Source organism: Heloderma suspectum, chromosome 2, assembly GCF_057233095.1.
Source record: "Heloderma suspectum isolate Gila_16-S chromosome 2, 16-S_ref, whole genome shotgun sequence".
Taxonomy (NCBI): Eukaryota; Metazoa; Chordata; class Lepidosauria; order Squamata; family Helodermatidae; genus Heloderma; species Heloderma suspectum.
This window is the reverse complement of record NC_139459.1, coordinates 170,327,660-170,344,792: the sequence shown is the minus strand read 5'-3', so window position 1 is coordinate 170,344,792 and position 17,133 is coordinate 170,327,660. Positions and strand designations below refer to the sequence as shown.

General features: G+C 47.1%; 2 protein-coding genes across 6 annotated transcripts in view; one reads left to right on the top strand and one right to left on the bottom strand.

Annotated features, from left to right (window-relative positions):
* Positions 1 to 7,112, top strand: part of CCDC22 (CCC complex scaffolding subunit CCDC22) — a 21,230-nt gene extending 14,118 nt beyond the window's left edge. The window contains exons 10-18 of the mRNA XM_084835949.1: positions 647 to 766; positions 1,217 to 1,336; positions 1,855 to 1,971; positions 2,060 to 2,161; positions 3,222 to 3,329; positions 4,942 to 5,037; positions 5,137 to 5,196; positions 5,337 to 5,411; positions 6,648 to 7,112. Coding sequence (XP_084692075.1) covers positions 647 to 766; positions 1,217 to 1,336; positions 1,855 to 1,971; positions 2,060 to 2,161; positions 3,222 to 3,329; positions 4,942 to 5,037; positions 5,137 to 5,196; positions 5,337 to 5,411; positions 6,648 to 6,761 — 912 coding nt within the window. The 3' untranslated portion in view covers positions 6,762 to 7,112. The remainder of the gene's footprint in view (positions 1 to 646; positions 767 to 1,216; positions 1,337 to 1,854; positions 1,972 to 2,059; positions 2,162 to 3,221; positions 3,330 to 4,941; positions 5,038 to 5,136; positions 5,197 to 5,336; positions 5,412 to 6,647) is intronic.
* Positions 7,010 to 17,133, bottom strand: part of FOXP3 (forkhead box P3) — a 22,414-nt gene continuing 12,290 nt past the window's right edge. For 3 of the 5 annotated variants that reach the window (XM_084835953.1, XM_084835950.1, XM_084835955.1), the window contains exons 4-10: positions 16,010 to 16,121; positions 15,811 to 15,925; positions 11,420 to 11,498; positions 10,461 to 10,635; positions 9,540 to 9,616; positions 8,501 to 8,602; positions 7,017 to 7,699 (exon numbers count right to left, since the gene is read on the bottom strand). In XM_084835953.1, coding sequence (XP_084692079.1) covers positions 7,436 to 7,699; positions 8,501 to 8,602; positions 9,540 to 9,616; positions 10,461 to 10,635; positions 11,420 to 11,498; positions 15,811 to 15,925; positions 16,010 to 16,121 — 924 coding nt within the window. In that variant the 3' untranslated portion in view covers positions 7,017 to 7,435. Of the gene's footprint in view, positions 7,700 to 8,500; positions 8,603 to 9,539; positions 9,617 to 10,460; positions 10,636 to 11,419; positions 11,499 to 15,810; positions 15,926 to 16,009; positions 16,122 to 17,133 lie in introns of all 5 variants that reach the window. The other 2 variants (XM_084835951.1, XM_084835954.1) reach the window with 2 other exon arrangements.

The following is a 17,133-nucleotide window of genomic DNA, read 5'->3' as shown; positions in this document are numbered from 1 at the left end:
AAAAACTGCACAAAAGCCAGGAAACCACCTAATGATAGGTGGTCGGGAGGGGGCGGAGGAAGGAAGTGGGGCCTGGGGAAGGGTGTGTTCCCTTCTGGGGAATCCCAGTGGGCCAGATTTGGCCCGCTGACCTGAGGTTCAGCACCCCTGATCTACAAGCTTTGTTTGGGTTCCTGAACTCTATTGGATGGCTGTCCACTGAAGACTGTGGGGATAACTGGGGAAAAGTTGCTGACGAAAGCATGACCTTGCGTTTGCAACAATAGGCCGTAGACTTCAACTTACCCATCAGCGTGCTTCACATTTGAGGAGTAATAATTCACTCAGTATGCACGCTATTCTCTGATCCTCTGTGCCTGGTGGTATCCTGTGAGACTCAACCTTCCTTTTAAAAAAAAAAAAAGTATGACTAAAGAATCCCAGCAATTATGGGACCCAGAGTGTCCCAAATTAACTTCTTATGTGAAGCTGTCTAATTTAGCCTTTCATTCTGTGATACAGTATGAGTTCTGTATTTATACAGTGTGGGATTTCCTAAGACAAAATTCTAATCCCCCAGAACACTGGCTCCTGAGGACCCCTTTTGATTCCCTCCTTGCCTCCCCCCCGCCCCGCATCCCTCCTCTGTCTCCTCCCATGTTTTCAGGAGTTACGGGAACAGCAGGCAGCAGAACTGGAGACCTTGGAAGGTGAACTGGGCCGCCTCATGGGGCAGATTGAGGAGCTTGAGAGCCAGATGTCTACATTGGGGCTGACTCTCACACAGGTGAGAACAGAGTAGGGGATGGCCGCACTCTTGTCTGGCTTGACCACTCCAGCTGAAAAGAAACGTCTCTAGTGCCTTCTCGCTCTGTAAGTGGTAGTGCGACACCTTTGGAAGAGGAATGGCTGATGGAAGGATGGTGGATTCTGAGGGCTCTGAAGGGACACAGCTCTGATAGGAGGAGGTTACCTCATGGAGCATTAAAGGCGGCAGAGTGGAAGAAATCTAGCACTGTCCCACAGGGCACAATCTGGAAAGTTCTCCAGAGGAAGCCCCTTTGAAACAAATGGGAACTGCATAGGAACACAGGAGTGCTCTTTGGCCCCTCCAGTTCATTTCAATGCACCTTGTGCAGGAGAATTTCCTGACGGATTGCAGCCATGTTATCTAGTGGGGGTCTTGTTTGGGCTTCTTCTTGGGTCAGCCCTGAAGCAGGATCTATTTCTTCCTCAGGTGGAGGGGGAGATGCGGCAGCGGCAGTTGGGCGTGACAGAGCAGGAGCAGGCCCTGCGTGTGAAGGGGCGTACTGTAGAGCTGTTGCCCGATGCAGAGAACAACATGGCTAAGCTACAGGTAATTGGCAGGGTAGGAGGGAATGGCCGAGGAACTCGATTGAAAGGGGGAACCTGCTTTCTCTGGTTTGGAAGCGGAGCAACCAGGAATGAAGAGATGGGTGTGTGTGATATAACTGTAGATGCACGTTGCAATAAATATGGATAGAAAAGGCTGTGACCACGAGTGGAAGGTCAACTCCCTGAATCACATTTGGGAGGAGCTTCTTCTTCTTTTGTAAGTCAAGCACTTTTCACCATTGCCCTCCCATCCATCTGTTGGGTATCCTCCATGTGGCTGGTTTGCAGATGTCAGTATGGCCCACGGGTCTAGATGGGTGGGGTAGGATTTATAATCCTCTGCTGGTAATGCATGGTTTAGTGCATGTGGACACACAGGGCATTCCCTTTGCTCCTTTCCTTGCTACCTCCATAAACAGTAGATACTACAAATAGTAGAGAACATCACGTAGCAAATGTGTGGAAGGGAGAATAACGTTACCAGGGCTTCAGGTCTCAGCAACTCTTTGTTTCCTTCAGGTGGTGGTTGAGAGCAGTGCACAGCGGCTGATCCAGCTGGCCGCCCAGTGGGAGAAGCACCGGGTGCCGCTGATCCAGGAATTCCGGGACCTCAAGGCCCTCCATGATTCCAAGGAGGTGATGCAAGCCAAAGGGTATGATAGGAGCCCTTCTTGGGGTAGGAGGCCTGACAGCGGTGACACTTGTTCTGTGTTTTTCCTTGCAGCTGGAATCATCACGGCGCCTGTCGCAGATCAGGGAGCTGCATGAGCGGATCCGATCTGCTGCTGCTGATGCTAAGCACAAGGATGATCTCTACAAGCAGCTGGTTGGTGGCTTGTGTCAGGGTGGCAGTTGGGGTGTGGGGCACACATGTAAGGCAAAGTTTGGCATGCACAAGACAGTTATCAGGGAGTGGCGGGGGGGAAAAGTTGTTTCTTGTAGTCATACGGTTCTTCAGAGGACCATCAGAATCTTTCCCCCAGTTTTTTAGTATTCTCTGTAATGAGGACATAGTGGCTAGCTTGGCATGGGTAACAGTAAATCAGGAAATTTACTGTTTACTGTACTGGATTACCACCTCCAGTAATACTGAAAGGACTTGTGTGTTTTGTAAACCAAATGGCTAGCTTACTGAATCATAGCTTACATAGTCACGTCCGAATAATTCTGTTTGCAACAAATCTGCAAAATTTAAATATTCTGGGTTTTGGAATGATGAGTGCTCTTTTTAATTTGCTAGTCTGGTTCACTTGTAATGCTAAGCCAGGTTTTAGTGCTACGTGCTCTGGTCCATTTCAAACAAGCCAATGACAAACCCTGGATTGTTTTGCTGGATTGTTTAACTACCCAGAGTTTGTTTTAAACCACAATGGAACGTAAGGACAAGTCAGCTTTCTTGAAAAGTGAAACTAAACTTGGCAGGAGTGCTTTTCTTGGATGCACAGGAAGAGAAATGGTGGGGGAGCAGGGGAGTATGCAAGCCTGAGGCTTTAATCAGTCTCGTTCCAGCTCATGCACATAGTGCAAAATCTGGCTTAGTACTACATGCAGACTGTACCACTTCATAATACACTCTTCCATTTAAAGACAAAAATTTGCACAGAAAACTGGCATGCCAGGGGGACCTAGCCTAGCATTCCCCTGACATGCTAGTCTTCTTTGTGCAGGGAATGTTATGTACGAATGGAGGAGCATTCAGTCATGTGAGCTCTGACCACTGGTCTGAAGTGGTACAGCCTGGACACAGGTTTGCCACCTTTTTGAGAACTAAGCCCCTGAGTTCTTCTGCACTGTAGGATGGGGTTCAAGTGTGAAGAATGCTTAGCCCCCTACAAGAGTCCATACTTCCTTATTGTGTCCCATTCCTGTTTTCACTCTGCCTGCAGCTTGTGGAGTTAGAATCCCTTCCCAAGGATGTCTCTCGCTCTGCCTATACCCAGCGCATTCTGGAGATAGTCAGCAATATCCGTAAGCAGAAGGAGGAGATCACGAAGGTAAAACAAAAACACCTGGGAAGCTGTTCCTCAAATGTTGTCTTCAGTCTGCTGTACATAGTCAGTAGTCCCATGTGATATGTCTGTTGGACTGTACCACTTCAGATGGGAGGTGGGGGAATGGAGTGTTTCCAATGCTCTCTGTTAAAAACACACATACACCATAAAACTAGCATGTCAAGGCAAAGCTTCTGAAGTTTTGAATGTGCAGGGAGCTCGTTACAAGAGGGAACCTACAAAAATGTGTTTCCTCCACCTGCAATCTGAAGTGGTACAGTTAATGGATACATTACGTGGCGCTGCTGATCATGTGTTTTGCATCGTAGGGACTCTTCCCTAGGATGACTTTGCACATGTGTCCTAGTCATTTGATAACTACAGCCTTGTGGATGACTTGCGTGTGTGAAATGGCTATGCTGGACCAACCAACAGTGAACTTTCACACTTATCTCAAATGCAGAACCCTTCAGTGGCTGGTTCCTAAGCTACGTCATCAAATGATGTACATTCATCTGTGAATCTGCCCCTTTGTTGTCATCGTCAGTTTTAAATTATTTGAACCTCCTAAATAAAGCAATACTACTTAATTGCCACTTGGAAGCAAAATGTTGTTTCCTGGTTATAACCCTGAACTACAGGAAATGGCAAAACATTCCTCCTGTCCAGTTCCCACCACAAAGGTAGAAAAAGTCTGTAGAGTTGCATACCATCACAGTCCTTATTATTTCTGGTCTATAATTGTACTAGTTTCCCATTCTGACTCCTAGTTCAAAGTATAGAGCATTTTCATTCTAAAGATACCAAGGATCAGAACATCCATAGGGAATTGCAGCCACTCTGCATCCATAGGGAGTCGTAGCCAATGGTGACTTTCAGTTTTCCCCAGATATTCAAGCTGTATATCACTCTAGTCTTTTTCCTGCTGCTTTGATTCCCCTTGAGAGTATGAATGGGCTGGCAGTGTTATTCATGTACATTGGAACTTGCCCACGTGGAGGGAATATTCTAGAGGCAGCGCTCAGCCAAGATGCAGAACCTGCCCTGAGAGGGGAATGGCCAGGAAAGAGTGTGTCCCTTTCCAGGTGGTGGCCCGTACATCCCCGGGAAGCAACTGTGGTTTCTGAAGTATGTCCAGGTACAAATTCAGTGTATATCTGATCATGCACGCAAGGCCAAGCAAAGACGTTGGCAATCAACATAATTTCTCAGCATCTTCAGTCAGTGATGGTCTCCTGCGGCCTGATAGGTGCCAACAAGTGCCTGGCCATGCTGACCGCCAATGCTTGTGCTTGTCCTGAGCCTTGAAGATACAGCAGGCTATTCACTTGACTCTTTACAGCAGTGGTGGGCTACTTGTGGCCCTCCAGATGTTTTGGCCTACAATTTCCAGCATGCTTCACCATTGTCTGTGCTGGCTAGGGCTGATGAGACTTGTAAGCCAAAACATCTGGAGTGCCACAAATAGCCCACCCTGCTTTACAGTGTTGTTGTTAGTGTCGTCCTCTATTCTGAATTTAAGAGATTTTTCATAAGCACTGGTAAATCTGTTTAATAGTCACCATTTGTATAGCGTTGATTTCTTTGCTCCTGCTATTTTTCTTTGCCTCTCAAGATCTTGTGTGATACCAAGGAGCTCCAAAAGGAGATCAATAGCCTCACTGGAAAGCTAGACCGAACTTTTGCTGTCACTGATGAGCTAGTTTTTAAGGTGAGGGCTGGGGATCAGAAGCTGATGGGGGGTGGAGAGGGAACTTTGGCTGGCTTTGACAGCTTTTTCCATCTGTCCCGTCCACATTTCTTTCTGCAGGATGCTAAGCGTGATGAGGTTGTGAGGAAGGCATATAAGTATTTGGCTGCCTTGCATGAGGTGAGAGGTTTTCTTTCTCTCCCCACCTTGGCATCATATATATCTTTACATAAGACTTTCTAGCGCACACCTGAACCACCCCTGTTGCATGCCTTCCTGCGACCCATCCCAGCTGACAGTGCCTCTTCCCTCTCCCCTAGAACTGCAGTCAGCTGATCCAGACTATTGAGGACACAGGTACCATCCTGCGTGAAATCCGGGACCTAGAGGAGCAGGTGAGGCTGACCTGAAATGGGCTGGTAGCGGGAAATGCTTGTGGCTTGCAGGCGCATGGATAGTGCTGGCTTGCAGTCCCCTGCATTTCTATGCAGATTAAAGTCTGTGTGAAATACCAGTAACTGGCAATCTTTGGCATATCCCCACCCCCCTTTGAAATAAAAATGCAGATGTGCAGTTTCTTTGCCAAGCATAGAGGCCTGCCCCTCTGTTGTAGCTTCCAGTCCTGCTCCCTTCTCCTGTTTTGCCCATAACTCTCACCTTGCCATTCTGTTCGTTCTTGCTTAAAAGCACACAAATTCTGCAATAATGTATACGTTGGATTTGGGATAGAGCTTGCAAATGTCCATGCAAACTCTGTGTAAATATTACAGGTTTTGTTATTTTATCTTGTTTTTTGCTTCTGTAGTCCTGCCATGCACCTAGTTGATACTGGGAGCAAAATTCAGCATCCTAAGAAACTTGGCTTTTGTTTAACAAAAAGGCAAATCTTTTTGCCATTAAGACTGTGTGGGTGGCTGAACAGATTACCTCTGACTTTCATTGTTCTCTGCCCTTACCCATGATGTGCAGGAACAGAATTATGATCCCAGGAATTGAACCTGGGAACTCCTGCATCATGCAAAGCCTGTTCTCTGCCACTAGATTAATGATGCAGTGTTAAACAAATGATGCACATTACATTTTGGGGGGTGGGGTTGTTTTTGTTTTAAATACTACCTCATTTTGCAGGCAAACTCTGTTCAGGTGTAAAAGCTGAAAAAGCTTTTGTTTAAAAAATGATCCCATTAATGCTTGATCATAACAGCACAATAGCAGAAACAAGAGGAGGCATTGGACTCCTAGTCCTGATGGGCATTTGCAGGACACCAGGGAGCTGGGATTTTGAGTCCGGGGGGGGGGGGGGGATAGCCAAGAAACACTGGACTCTGGAGTAGTCTTTCTAGAATAATGGCTGGGAACCTCTCCCAGATTGCTCTCACCTTTTTAAAGTATTTGTTTTATTTGTAACCATTACGGATGAGAAACCAGAGGGTTGGCTTTCTCTTTTTCCTTTCTTTTAATGTGAAAGCTCTAATTTCAGTAATCTGAACGTATTCAACTTTTCTCAGGAGGCCTGATGGGCTGATTCAGCTCAGTGGGTTGCAGAGCGAGCAGGCGTGCTTCTAGTGTAAACTATATCAAGCTTTCTTTACGAAGTGCAAACTACCCATAAGTCTGTCTTGCCTTCCCAGATTGAGAGCGAAACCAGTAAGAAAACCCTGAGCAATCTGGAGAGGATCCTTGGTGACTACCGGGCTATGAAGCAGGAAAACACAGCACTGCTCAGCCGTTCCCGAGAGACGTGAAGACCTCATCCCAACACACAACCACAGGGTGCTTCTGGGACCTGGCCCCTCTCTTTTTTCCATTCAGACTCTTCTGTGCCTCTAACAAGGAGGGGCACAGGGAGTAAGCAGGGCTCATCCTTCCAGGCTCTGTTTGCATTGTGGGTTGCCTAAATCCGAGCCAAAGTGCAGCCCATTTTGATGGAAGTGGACCCCTGGTGCCATCCTTCTGACATGGAATGTATATTAGTGAAGCAGATGCGAGGGCGAGGCATTGATTTCTCCATTTATTATTTCAAGCAAAGCCCCTGTTTCTTCTCTCCTCAAAAAACCACAAAAAACAAAGCAACAATAAAATCCCTTTTTCTTTTCTCTCTCTCTCTTTTTTTTTTTTTTCCAGAGTACTAGTGCTGATTGGTGTGGAGTAACATAAAGCTGGGTTATGTGGGTGGTTTAGGCTGCATTCATTTCTACTCTTCCTGTCTCTGAATTTGATGCCTTTGCAGTCTTGCTTTGTTGTTTGGAAGCAGGGTCAGTTGTAAGTTGTATGTGTGTGATGAGGACAGCACTACCAGAGTAGTTCATTGTTACAGAAAGCCAGCTTCATTCTCTCGCTCGCACACACACAGACACACACCTTTCTACACCCCTACTAGGACCTCTGAAGGGGGCAAGTCAGTATCAGATCCTTCAGCTCACGGTCCCTGGGGAAACAAAAAGCGGGGAGAGGACTCTGGCCTGTAGTGGACACTCCTTTCTGTTCTTGGCTGGCCTGTTCTCTCCCATGCTGCTGAAAAGCCTCCTGCTCCCTGGCTGTCCAGAATTGGATGCGGATAAGTGGAGCAACGCTGGTTCCTCTTCTTCTGATACTCAAACTCATCCACGGTCCACACAGCTCCCTTCACGTTCTCCACACGCACAAAGCATTTGTGCAAGCTAAGGTTGTGTCGGATGGCATTCTGTGGGTTGAGGAGAATCTCTGAGAGGGGGGCCACAGGCTGTTAGACCTGCATTATCCTTTACACTGACCTTGAGTCTTACCTCTGATTGCCCTGCTTTAGGCCTAGTTCACACATAACACTAACTCATGTTTTATTTGGCCCATGGTTTGTTTCCCCACTCAGGGTTTGTCTGACAGACAGCTGAGCAAACCAGGGTTTGTTTTCTCAATCCCTGGGTTGTTCCCCTCCTCCTTCACCCACTCCCTCCCTGTATCCCAAATGCCTTTGCAGCACTGTAGTACTGGCATGAAGAGTGGCTGGGTTTTTTTTTTACTGCTCTTGCCATTGCCATTCTAAATGGTATCTTGTGCAATGCAAAATCAGACCGCTTTATCTGTGTGAGTTCTGTCTTTTTGGTCCACACATCTGTCCCACATTTTTCATGGTATCTCTCTTTTTTCTCCCTGCCATCTCTTCCCCCCCCCCAACTCAGTTTTCAGTCCTGTTTCCCCAGACTGTGGTTAAAAAAAGAGAAGTGTTTCCAATTCTTCAGAGTATACAAATCAAAGCCCTTTGTGAGTTTGCTTAATTTTTGAACTGGAGAATTTGCAGATTCTGTTTTCAAAAGTTGAGATTTTAATGCAGAAATAGATTTTCTACTCCACCCATTTCCTTGCCTCTCCTGTTGCCTCTTCCTGTGATCTCAGATGACACTTCCCCCCCATCCCCCAGCCTTAAATTCTCAGCTGCTCCATACTTCAATCCTGATACCACTTCTTCACATTCCCCCTTCGTGGCTCAAAACTGGGGTCCCCTCACCTTCCAGGTAGGTATGTTGTGCCTGAAGTAGCCAAAATTGTTGTTGAACCAGCAATAAATCTCATTCAGGCTGAGCTGTTTCTTGGGAGATTCTAGGATGGCCTGAAAAACATAGGCATGGATGGTTAACAGCAGGGTCTTGGAGTCAAGGCAGCCTAGCTCTCTGGTGGTGGGTAGGGTTGTTTTTTTTTTTGGTGAAGTAACAAGGGAGCCTTCTATGCTGTTGGTATTACAGTGCTAAATTGCACACATGTGGAAGGTGCTGGGAGGCGGGGAGACACGCAAGTAGAGCATCTCTCGGAAGAACTGCACACCCACACTGTAAGGTCAGTTATGCAGGCTGAATGCAAGGGTAGCCTGAAACATTGTTTTCTTTAGTAGTTGTTCTGCACGGCTCTAGAAGTGGGCCCCGAGGTCTCTTGCAAAGCCACAGAATGCTGGGCACAGCTCAACACTTGCATGTAGCTGGAGAGCTGTGCCCCAACATCCAGTGTGGTCCTCCTGCAGGGGATCCACAGGGGGGCTCTTTGGTGTTGCTTCTCAAAATACTGCTACCCAAATGACCACTTGGGAAGCTGGTAACCAGGCCAGCCCTTCTTGCACAGCCCCCCAATTGCCACTTGTCTATTCTGCTAGGCCAGGTGTACATGGGGATCAGATGAATGTGCGTGGGGGGTGTCCTTCACCTTCCTCCAAGCTTACTTTTTAAACAAGTTGATAGCTGTTTAAGCAATCCACATAGAACTTGTTCTTGGAGTGTATTTAAGTAGGCTCTTGGCTGCAGGAAATGGACACAGGTTGAAAGTGGCTTCGCTAAGTGAAGAGATGGAAGAGGTTTCTGGATGTAGGATAGTGCTGTAGCTGGGAAGAGGAGTAGGGTGGTAAGGGCATGAAGGGGGAACCTATTTCTAGGGCATTCAATCTTATCTGGAAAATAGAATACAGATTTATTTTTTGAGTGAGCTGATAAAATGATCTGTTTAAATATACTCTTGTGCTATCTGTATCAGTTTCATATCTACCTTTTGCAATAACTTACCCAACCAATGAGGGCAGCATATGTGAAGGGTGGACGGTTGGTGGTGTGCCTGTAATATTCCATGCTGAGATTTCTCTCTGTGGTGAAAAAGAAGGTGGAGATGTTAGTAGGAGCGATTCTTCGCTGGAGTCTTCTGATCCCAAGTCCTCTCTTGCTTGGGAGCCCAGTAAGTAAGGGTTCTTGTTTGTTTTCTAAATGACCTTTCGTGGGATTCCTTGCCTCTAGAGCTAGGAAGGCTAACAGTGGTGACTTGTGTGAAAGGATGCTCTGCACATGCTTAAGGGCACTCCTTTCTAGTGAGTCTTCAGGTGCAGCAAAGAATGATCCTAGTTTAATGGCAGGAGGCTCAGATTTCTAACCACCATGCTGAGACAGCATGGGATCAAGCCAGCCTCAAATATTGAAGCTGTTTCCTGCTCACAGGCTGAGCTGCGAAATGGAATGGACTCTGATACCTAGCCAGAGTGTGTTGTTCTTGTCCTCTTTGTGAAAAAAGAATCTAGAAGACAAGCAGATTGTATTCTATCTATCAAGATATCACCATACAATATGGGTATGTCCTTTTAATAAAAACCATCCACTACCAGCCCATGGCACCTATATGTCAACCCAAGCAGCCATGAGATGGGATACGAATCCATCTGGATGGATAAGAGTAAAACGAGATGCAGTGGACTCAAGTGCTTCCACCCTATAGGGCTAGAACCCCTCCTTCATTCTACTTCCTCTTATCTCTCAGACGCAGGCACTGTCTTCAGCCTTCACAATCCTTTGTTGGTTTCTGCAGCTCTTTCCCCTACCCTGGCCACAGAACTTGATCTTTGATCCCCAGGCCTGTATCCTGACACCTGTGAGGTGCCAGCACATTTCCAGAATGAGTGATGGAATTCAGAATCCCATCCCTGTGAGTGCACTTCTCACCTGAACTGCTGTGGATGGCGTGGTGGTTAGAGAGGAATCTCTCGCTCACAAACTCGCTCCTTGGCCCTTTGGTCTGCCGTGGAAGGACTAGTCCTGGTGTATACGGATACTGTGAGTGGGAGTGGGGTGCCAGCTCTGCCTGCATAACATGCAGTCTCTGCCTCTCTTGTGCCAGCTGGATCATGGAGGCAAAGGTGGAGAATAGAACACAATCAGTTTCGAGAATACAGATGTACCACCCACCTTTCCCCTTGCTTGGGAAGTGACAGAGTGTCGCATGTTCCACCCTTGGTCGTATCCCTTAACCCAGGACTACTGATCAGTAGCAAATTCTTCTGGAGGATGCCCAGAGTGAGTGAGCAGCTGGGCGCAGACTTGGGAGAGAGCAAGTGCACGTGCCTTTGCTTCAGTGTGTCTTGTCTTTCTCCTTTTTCTAGCCACCCCATTCCATTCCATTCCCCTTCCCACCTGGTCTTCAGTTTTTCTCCCCTCTCAACAGTCGTTCATCGTTCTGTGGGCACTGAGCATGCTTAGCCCTCATTTGGTTGTTTGGGGTTCTCTCCCCCGCCCCTGCTCTTTTGTACTTCTGCAAGCCTTAGGGTGGGACCAGGTCTGCTGATTTCTCCCTCTTGCTGCCATTTTGGCTACATAAGTAACTGTACTCAGAGGACCAAAACAGACATTACTTTAAATCCGTGTCTAGACATTTTTACATTTTTATTCTAGAGTAGGTACAAGGGTTCCACTCTGGACTGGGATCCTAGCTTGGGACATAAGGAGGCCTTTAAGATCTGCACTGAGAACCCTCCACCTACTCTACAGTAAAAATGGAGCTGCTAGACACAGGTTTAAAATACTGTTTGTTTTGGCCCAGAAAATTGGAATTGGAATATAGGATGGGGCTTGCTAGCCACTGTACCAGTGTACCTTTCCTTCGTCCCAGCCAAGGTTGCCCTTACCTGATCTTCTAATTTGCGCACCAATTCTTCTTGCATGTACCACTCGGTATTACCCGGTCTGCGCTCCCTGCCCATGGCTCTGCAAGAGAAAACAGGCCTCAGGCCACCTTCAGACGTATATCCACCAATTGTCCTGCCAGAGAGCCTGCTTGCAAACCCAGTCTATGACTGTCTTAAGGCAATCCTGCATGATTTAGTTGCCTCCCTGCTGATTCACACTTCCGCAATAGGCGGCACCACATCCTTCAGCAGAACTCAAGAGTGCGCGAACCTTGCAAGGCAAATGAAACTGCAGCTAGCCACCTCAAGGGCTTCTAAGCTGAGTCTGATCTTCAGGACAGTGAGACATAATCCAAAGGTTCTTTTTGTCTTCTCAGCTGTAGGCTTGAAGTTTTAACTGTTTAATTTGTTTCAGCCTGCAATCCTTCCCTCCATCAACTAGATCTAGAGCCAGACTCCAGGAGTTGCCTGATTTACCTTTTTTTTTTTCAAAGCTGCTGACAGTACAATTGAGGAACTTGCGTATGTTACATTTATATCCCACTTTTCCTACAAGGAGCCCAAGGCAGCATACTTAATCCTTCTCCTCTCCATTTTATCCTCACAACAACCCTGTGAGGTAAGTTAGGCTGGGAGTCAGTGACTGGCCCAAAGCCACCCAGTGAGCTTCATGGCGAAGTGGGGACTTGAACCTGGGTCTCTCCAGTCCAACACTCAAACCACTGTACCTCCCTGGCTCTCTCAACAGGGTATTCAGGAAGAAGGTAGAAGGGCATTCTGGACTAAATTTGAAGCAGCTGAGCCCCCTCTTCAATGGTGAGGCTTAACAACAGACCTCGGAAGTGGCTATGTTTATATGCATTGGGCTGTAGACCATGTGTTTTCTATGCAAACGGTCCGGGGGTTCAACCCATGGACATCTCTAGGTAGGGCTGGAAAAGACCCTCTTCTGAAACCCCAGAGAGATGATGCTGGTCACTGTAGACCGGTGGTGGAACGTTTTTGGCCCAAGGGCTGGATTGCCTCCTGGGAAACCTCTCGGGCACAGCATTCCAGCAGTGAGCATGCACACCCCTCTTCCACACAGGCCAGCCAACCCTTCAGTTCACCCACACAGATTAGCTGACAGGGTAGTATTTTTCAGCTCCCTTCCTCAGTATTGAGCAGCAAAAAGCTTTTATGTCCCATCAGCAGGAACTTTCCCCTACTCAGTGCTGAGAAAACGAGCCTTTCTCTCCATGTAACAAGGAAAAGCGCTTATTTCTGATCAGCTGCCGATTGGAGGTAAGAGATTTCCCCTACCCAGGGTGAGGAGGCAGGGTCTGGGAAAGAGGCTGGTGGGCTGGAGGGGGAACTGAGGAGACACTGAGCTTGATGCAGCAATTATCTGATTCGGTTCCATCAGTTCTAGACACTGCTGCTCCCCTTCTACAGGGTTAGAATAGTACAATTAGGGATGTATGAGAATTTCGTTTCAATTTGCAAATCACTCAAATGCCTGTTTGCAACCCTGAACACAAGCTCATCTTCTCCAAAAACATTCACAAATTCCTGAATGTGTGTTCACGTTTGAAAAATGTACAACTTCTCCCATTCAAACGAACCAAAAAACAGGTTGCAAATGAGAATGGGAGCAAGTTGAACTGAATTGAAGTAAAGTTCAGAGAATTTCAATAAGCTTGGGGATCCCTGGTTTTCCCATCCCTAAGGGCACTAGCTGTCCAACAGGTTTGTCCCTTGCTTGTATTGGGCCCAGGGACTTTATCCCCCTCTCCCAATGATTGTGCATTAGTACCCAGAGCTCAATTCTCCACCTCCTTCTGAAATTGCAGGCTGGTTGGAGAGTAGCATTTTCCTTCTTCCACAACCACCTCATTGAGTCACCATGACTGATTGATGGGGCTGAAGTTACTATTTGGGGGCAGAATCAAGTGGAATTAAAGGACAGTGGTTCTAGGCCAGAGACTGGCCTTGTGCACTACCACTTTTTCTCCTAACCAAATCGATGTGCTGCAAACCTATTTAGACTAACAAAATAGTAGGGCAGAGTGCAGAGGTGTCAGATGCAAAGAGCAACGGGAGAAAGATTTGGAGTGAGCTTCTAACACCTGCTCTTCAATATATTTTAAGGTTAAATTCCAAAAAGAAGCACTTGTGGTAGTTATCTTTATAATTCATAATACACATTGCAGGTGTGCTTGTTTTACTGTTTGTTTTTTTAATTTTTTGTTCGGAAAGGCAGTATAGAACCATCTTAAATAAAATATACATAATTAACACTGCCAGCTCTTGAAGCCCTGACACCTAGAGGGCAGAGCCTGGAATCCAAAGTGTAATGCTTGGTGGGTCTGACAGTGGACCTTTGGGTAGGACTAAATGTAGTAGTGTCTGCTGGGCCAGGGCAAGAACCTGGCTGAGCATGGTAGCTCAAGGGTGGAGAGTAATGGACATGGTGGGGCAGAGCAAAGAGTTCAAGCTCTCAAGCCAAGCTAACCCCATCCCACCCTGAGATTGTAGTCGTTTCCCTGGAGAATGTAGTATCCTCTTCAGACCAGGAAACAGCAGTTGAGGCAAAATGACTGAAATACAGCTATTTATTAATTGAGATATCAAGAGGATAACTAGGCCTCAGCCAGGCTCCAACTGCACTGAGTTCCCTTTGCCTCTTAGCCCCGTGACTAGGGATGGCATGGGTGCCCGATTCCATCCAGGAATCCGGCGGAACCACCCCTGCCTGCATCCCGGGGCCTCGCTCGTGGAGCCCCTGCCCCCTCTCACCCCCTGCCCACACTGGGAGAGTGGCCCACACTCACCCCAGAGGCCTCATCAAGCTCCGTGGTCGCCATTTTTTAAAAAATAAAATGGCTATTGCAGAAATTCACATATTTGCATATGCATGAAAATGCATTCTTTACTAATGTGCATTTTTGTGCACATACAAATATGCACATTTGCAAAAATGTGCATTTTCGTGCACATGCAAATATGTATTTTTGCGATCGCTGTTTTATTTTTTCAAAAAATGGTGACCATGGAGCTCAATGAGGCCACCAGGGTGATTGTGGGCTGCTCACCAATCTTGGGAGGAGCTCGAGCACAGTCCAGGGACCAGCGAGTGAGTGCAGGGTCTAGGCGAGTGCCCAGAGAACCCAGACGAGGGTGGAGTCACACATCCCTACCTGTGACTAGCTTCTTCCTGCAAGAGGTCCTCTGGGAGTTGGTCTTAAAGCAACAGTAATACACACACGCACGCTACAGAGAACCTTAAAAGGTGGCTACCACTGTGAAATTTCAAATCAAATCTGCAACCCAGCAACCCTGCAACCCTATTGCCAACTTTTTGATTTAAAAGAGACCAGTATCCTCCCCTGAGCTGAGAGCAAAGCTGAGAGCACCAGACCCTGGTGGGTGAAAGGTGGCAGAATTTGGCAGGCACCAGAGACAGCCTAGTACAATCTAGGCAGGTTTAGAGCATCTCTACACCAGGCTAAAATCCCGCATTTAAAATAGGGCTTTCTGCTTCCATTTTAAATGCAGGATCACAGCGGACTCCCTTTACATGTGTTTCCTTTCCCCCCTTATCTGAGTCTTCCATATATTTCATTATGCAGCCACTAGCTGGCGCTCCTCCTATTGCGAGCTTTCCTCTTTTCATGGAGGGAACTCAAATGGAACTCAAGGCACTGTAATTTGATAGCTCATTATCTCCGATCTTTTAAAAAATAGAATGAAGGTCATTTAGTACAGAAGATACCCTGGAGGTTGATGATGTTATCTAAAGGACTCGCAAACTTCTGCAAGTAACCAATCTCAATAGCAGGATAAAAGCACTGTGTGAAGAAGCCCAAAGTGGCTTTTCAGGCCTCACTACTAGCTACCTGAGATGTAGGGTGGCCATGTGTCCACTTTTGCAGAGGACTGGCCTCTATTTTAAGGCATACTTTATTTGAAAGACTGTTCTGTCCATGTCAGGTATACAGATAAAAGAACCATCAGAACTGTTGCCCATCAATGATTAGCACCTGAACAGCTGACTGAGCAGGCAAGCACACAGGTCACCTGATTATAGTCTTCCAAACTATGGTGAGATGTAATTTTTTTTATTTTAATTATAGTAATTATTTCTAAATTTGCATCTATACATGTGAATTAGCATATGCAAATGTTATGCAAATCACTGTTCTCTTTTTTGGGTGATGCATTTCCTCTTTTCATGAGTGGCCACCAGCATAGCATGGTTCTACTGGTTGGAGAGAAGCATTAGCAAACTTCCAAACTCTGAGAGAAGTTGCAGCAGTCAGGCCAACTGCAATGAGAGGCAAAAAGTCTTCTACCTCTGTGTTTTGCTGTGGTTTAGGCAGTGATAATGAGGGTAGAATAGGTCAGCTCACCTTTCCTCAAAGGTGTGGAGGCCCACAGGTAGCCGCTTCCCTGGGGACCTCTCTCTGATGTGGGGTGCAGTGAGAGCAGCCTGGTGAATCCAATCCAATTTCACGGTGTTCATCCCTGAAACAAAGCCAGACAAGAACGAGTGGTGGGAAGTGAAGCAGCCAAAGAAACACCTACCATCTTTCCCCTGCCTCTACTTACGAGGGGATGAAGCATGGTCTGAGCTTGCTGACTGGACTTCCTGTGGCAGTAATGACCCAGGAAAGGGCAGTAAGAGAGGTGGTGGTGGTTGGCTGCTGTCTGTGAAGGTGACCTGAGGGGAATAAAGAGGAAACTGTGGAGTGAAATAAAAATCAAGAATCTGAACTCCCTGCTGTCAGTGACAAGGCCCCTCCATCCTCCTATGGTCTTAGCAGGCCAGCATCATGGGTAGGCGTAGCTGGGCACCGGCCGGGGGCCCACACCCCCTCAGGGGCCCACTGACAAGAGCCCCCTGGACTTGCTCCTCTTCTTCATCATTGCAACCTGCTTGTTCATCATCCTCTTGCTCTGGTCCACACAGAGCAAGGAGGAGCAGTAAATACCACTGCCTACTTGCTCACTGGCTCTCTACCTGTCAAGGAAGCAGGTGGTAGCAGTGATGAGAAAGAGAACATGGAGCAATAGAGGGTGGTGATGAGAAGGTAGACTCACTGAGGGAGGGAGCACATTGAGGGTTTCTTGCTCACTGGCCCTCCAAAATCTGGAGCCAGCACTGGTCTTACCGCAGGATTAACCCCAGTCCTGCCAAATATGTTGTCACCTTGACTGGAGCAGGAATCGTAGTGTTGCTAGTCACATGGATTGCCAAAGTTGGAGAATCACAGAGGCAGCCATTTTCTCCCAAAGCTTTATGCTCTGTAACCTGAATCAGGTTGCCAACTTACCATTAAAACACACACAGCCTGGCTGGATTTTGTTTGCTTCTTTTTGGTTTGTTTACTTTGCTTTGGGGCTATTTGCCATAGAATCAAGGTGCAAGGCTATTTATTGATGTTCCACCCCTGCTTGCCTGCTGTGCTCTGCTACCTTTTTAAAGCTGTATGTCCTATGTCAGCCTTCCCCCAACCTGGTGCCCTCCAGATGTTTCAACTATAACTCCTAGCATTCTTGACCATTAGCCATAATGGCTGAGGCTAATGGGAATAGAAGTCCAAAACATCTAGAGGGTGTCAGGTTGGGGAAGGCTGCTCTGCGGTAACAGGTTTTGCATTAGGCTTTGCCCTTGGTCCTGACAAAAGCTGTTGGGCTGTGCCTGCTGACCTGGTAGAAATTGCTGGGCTCTG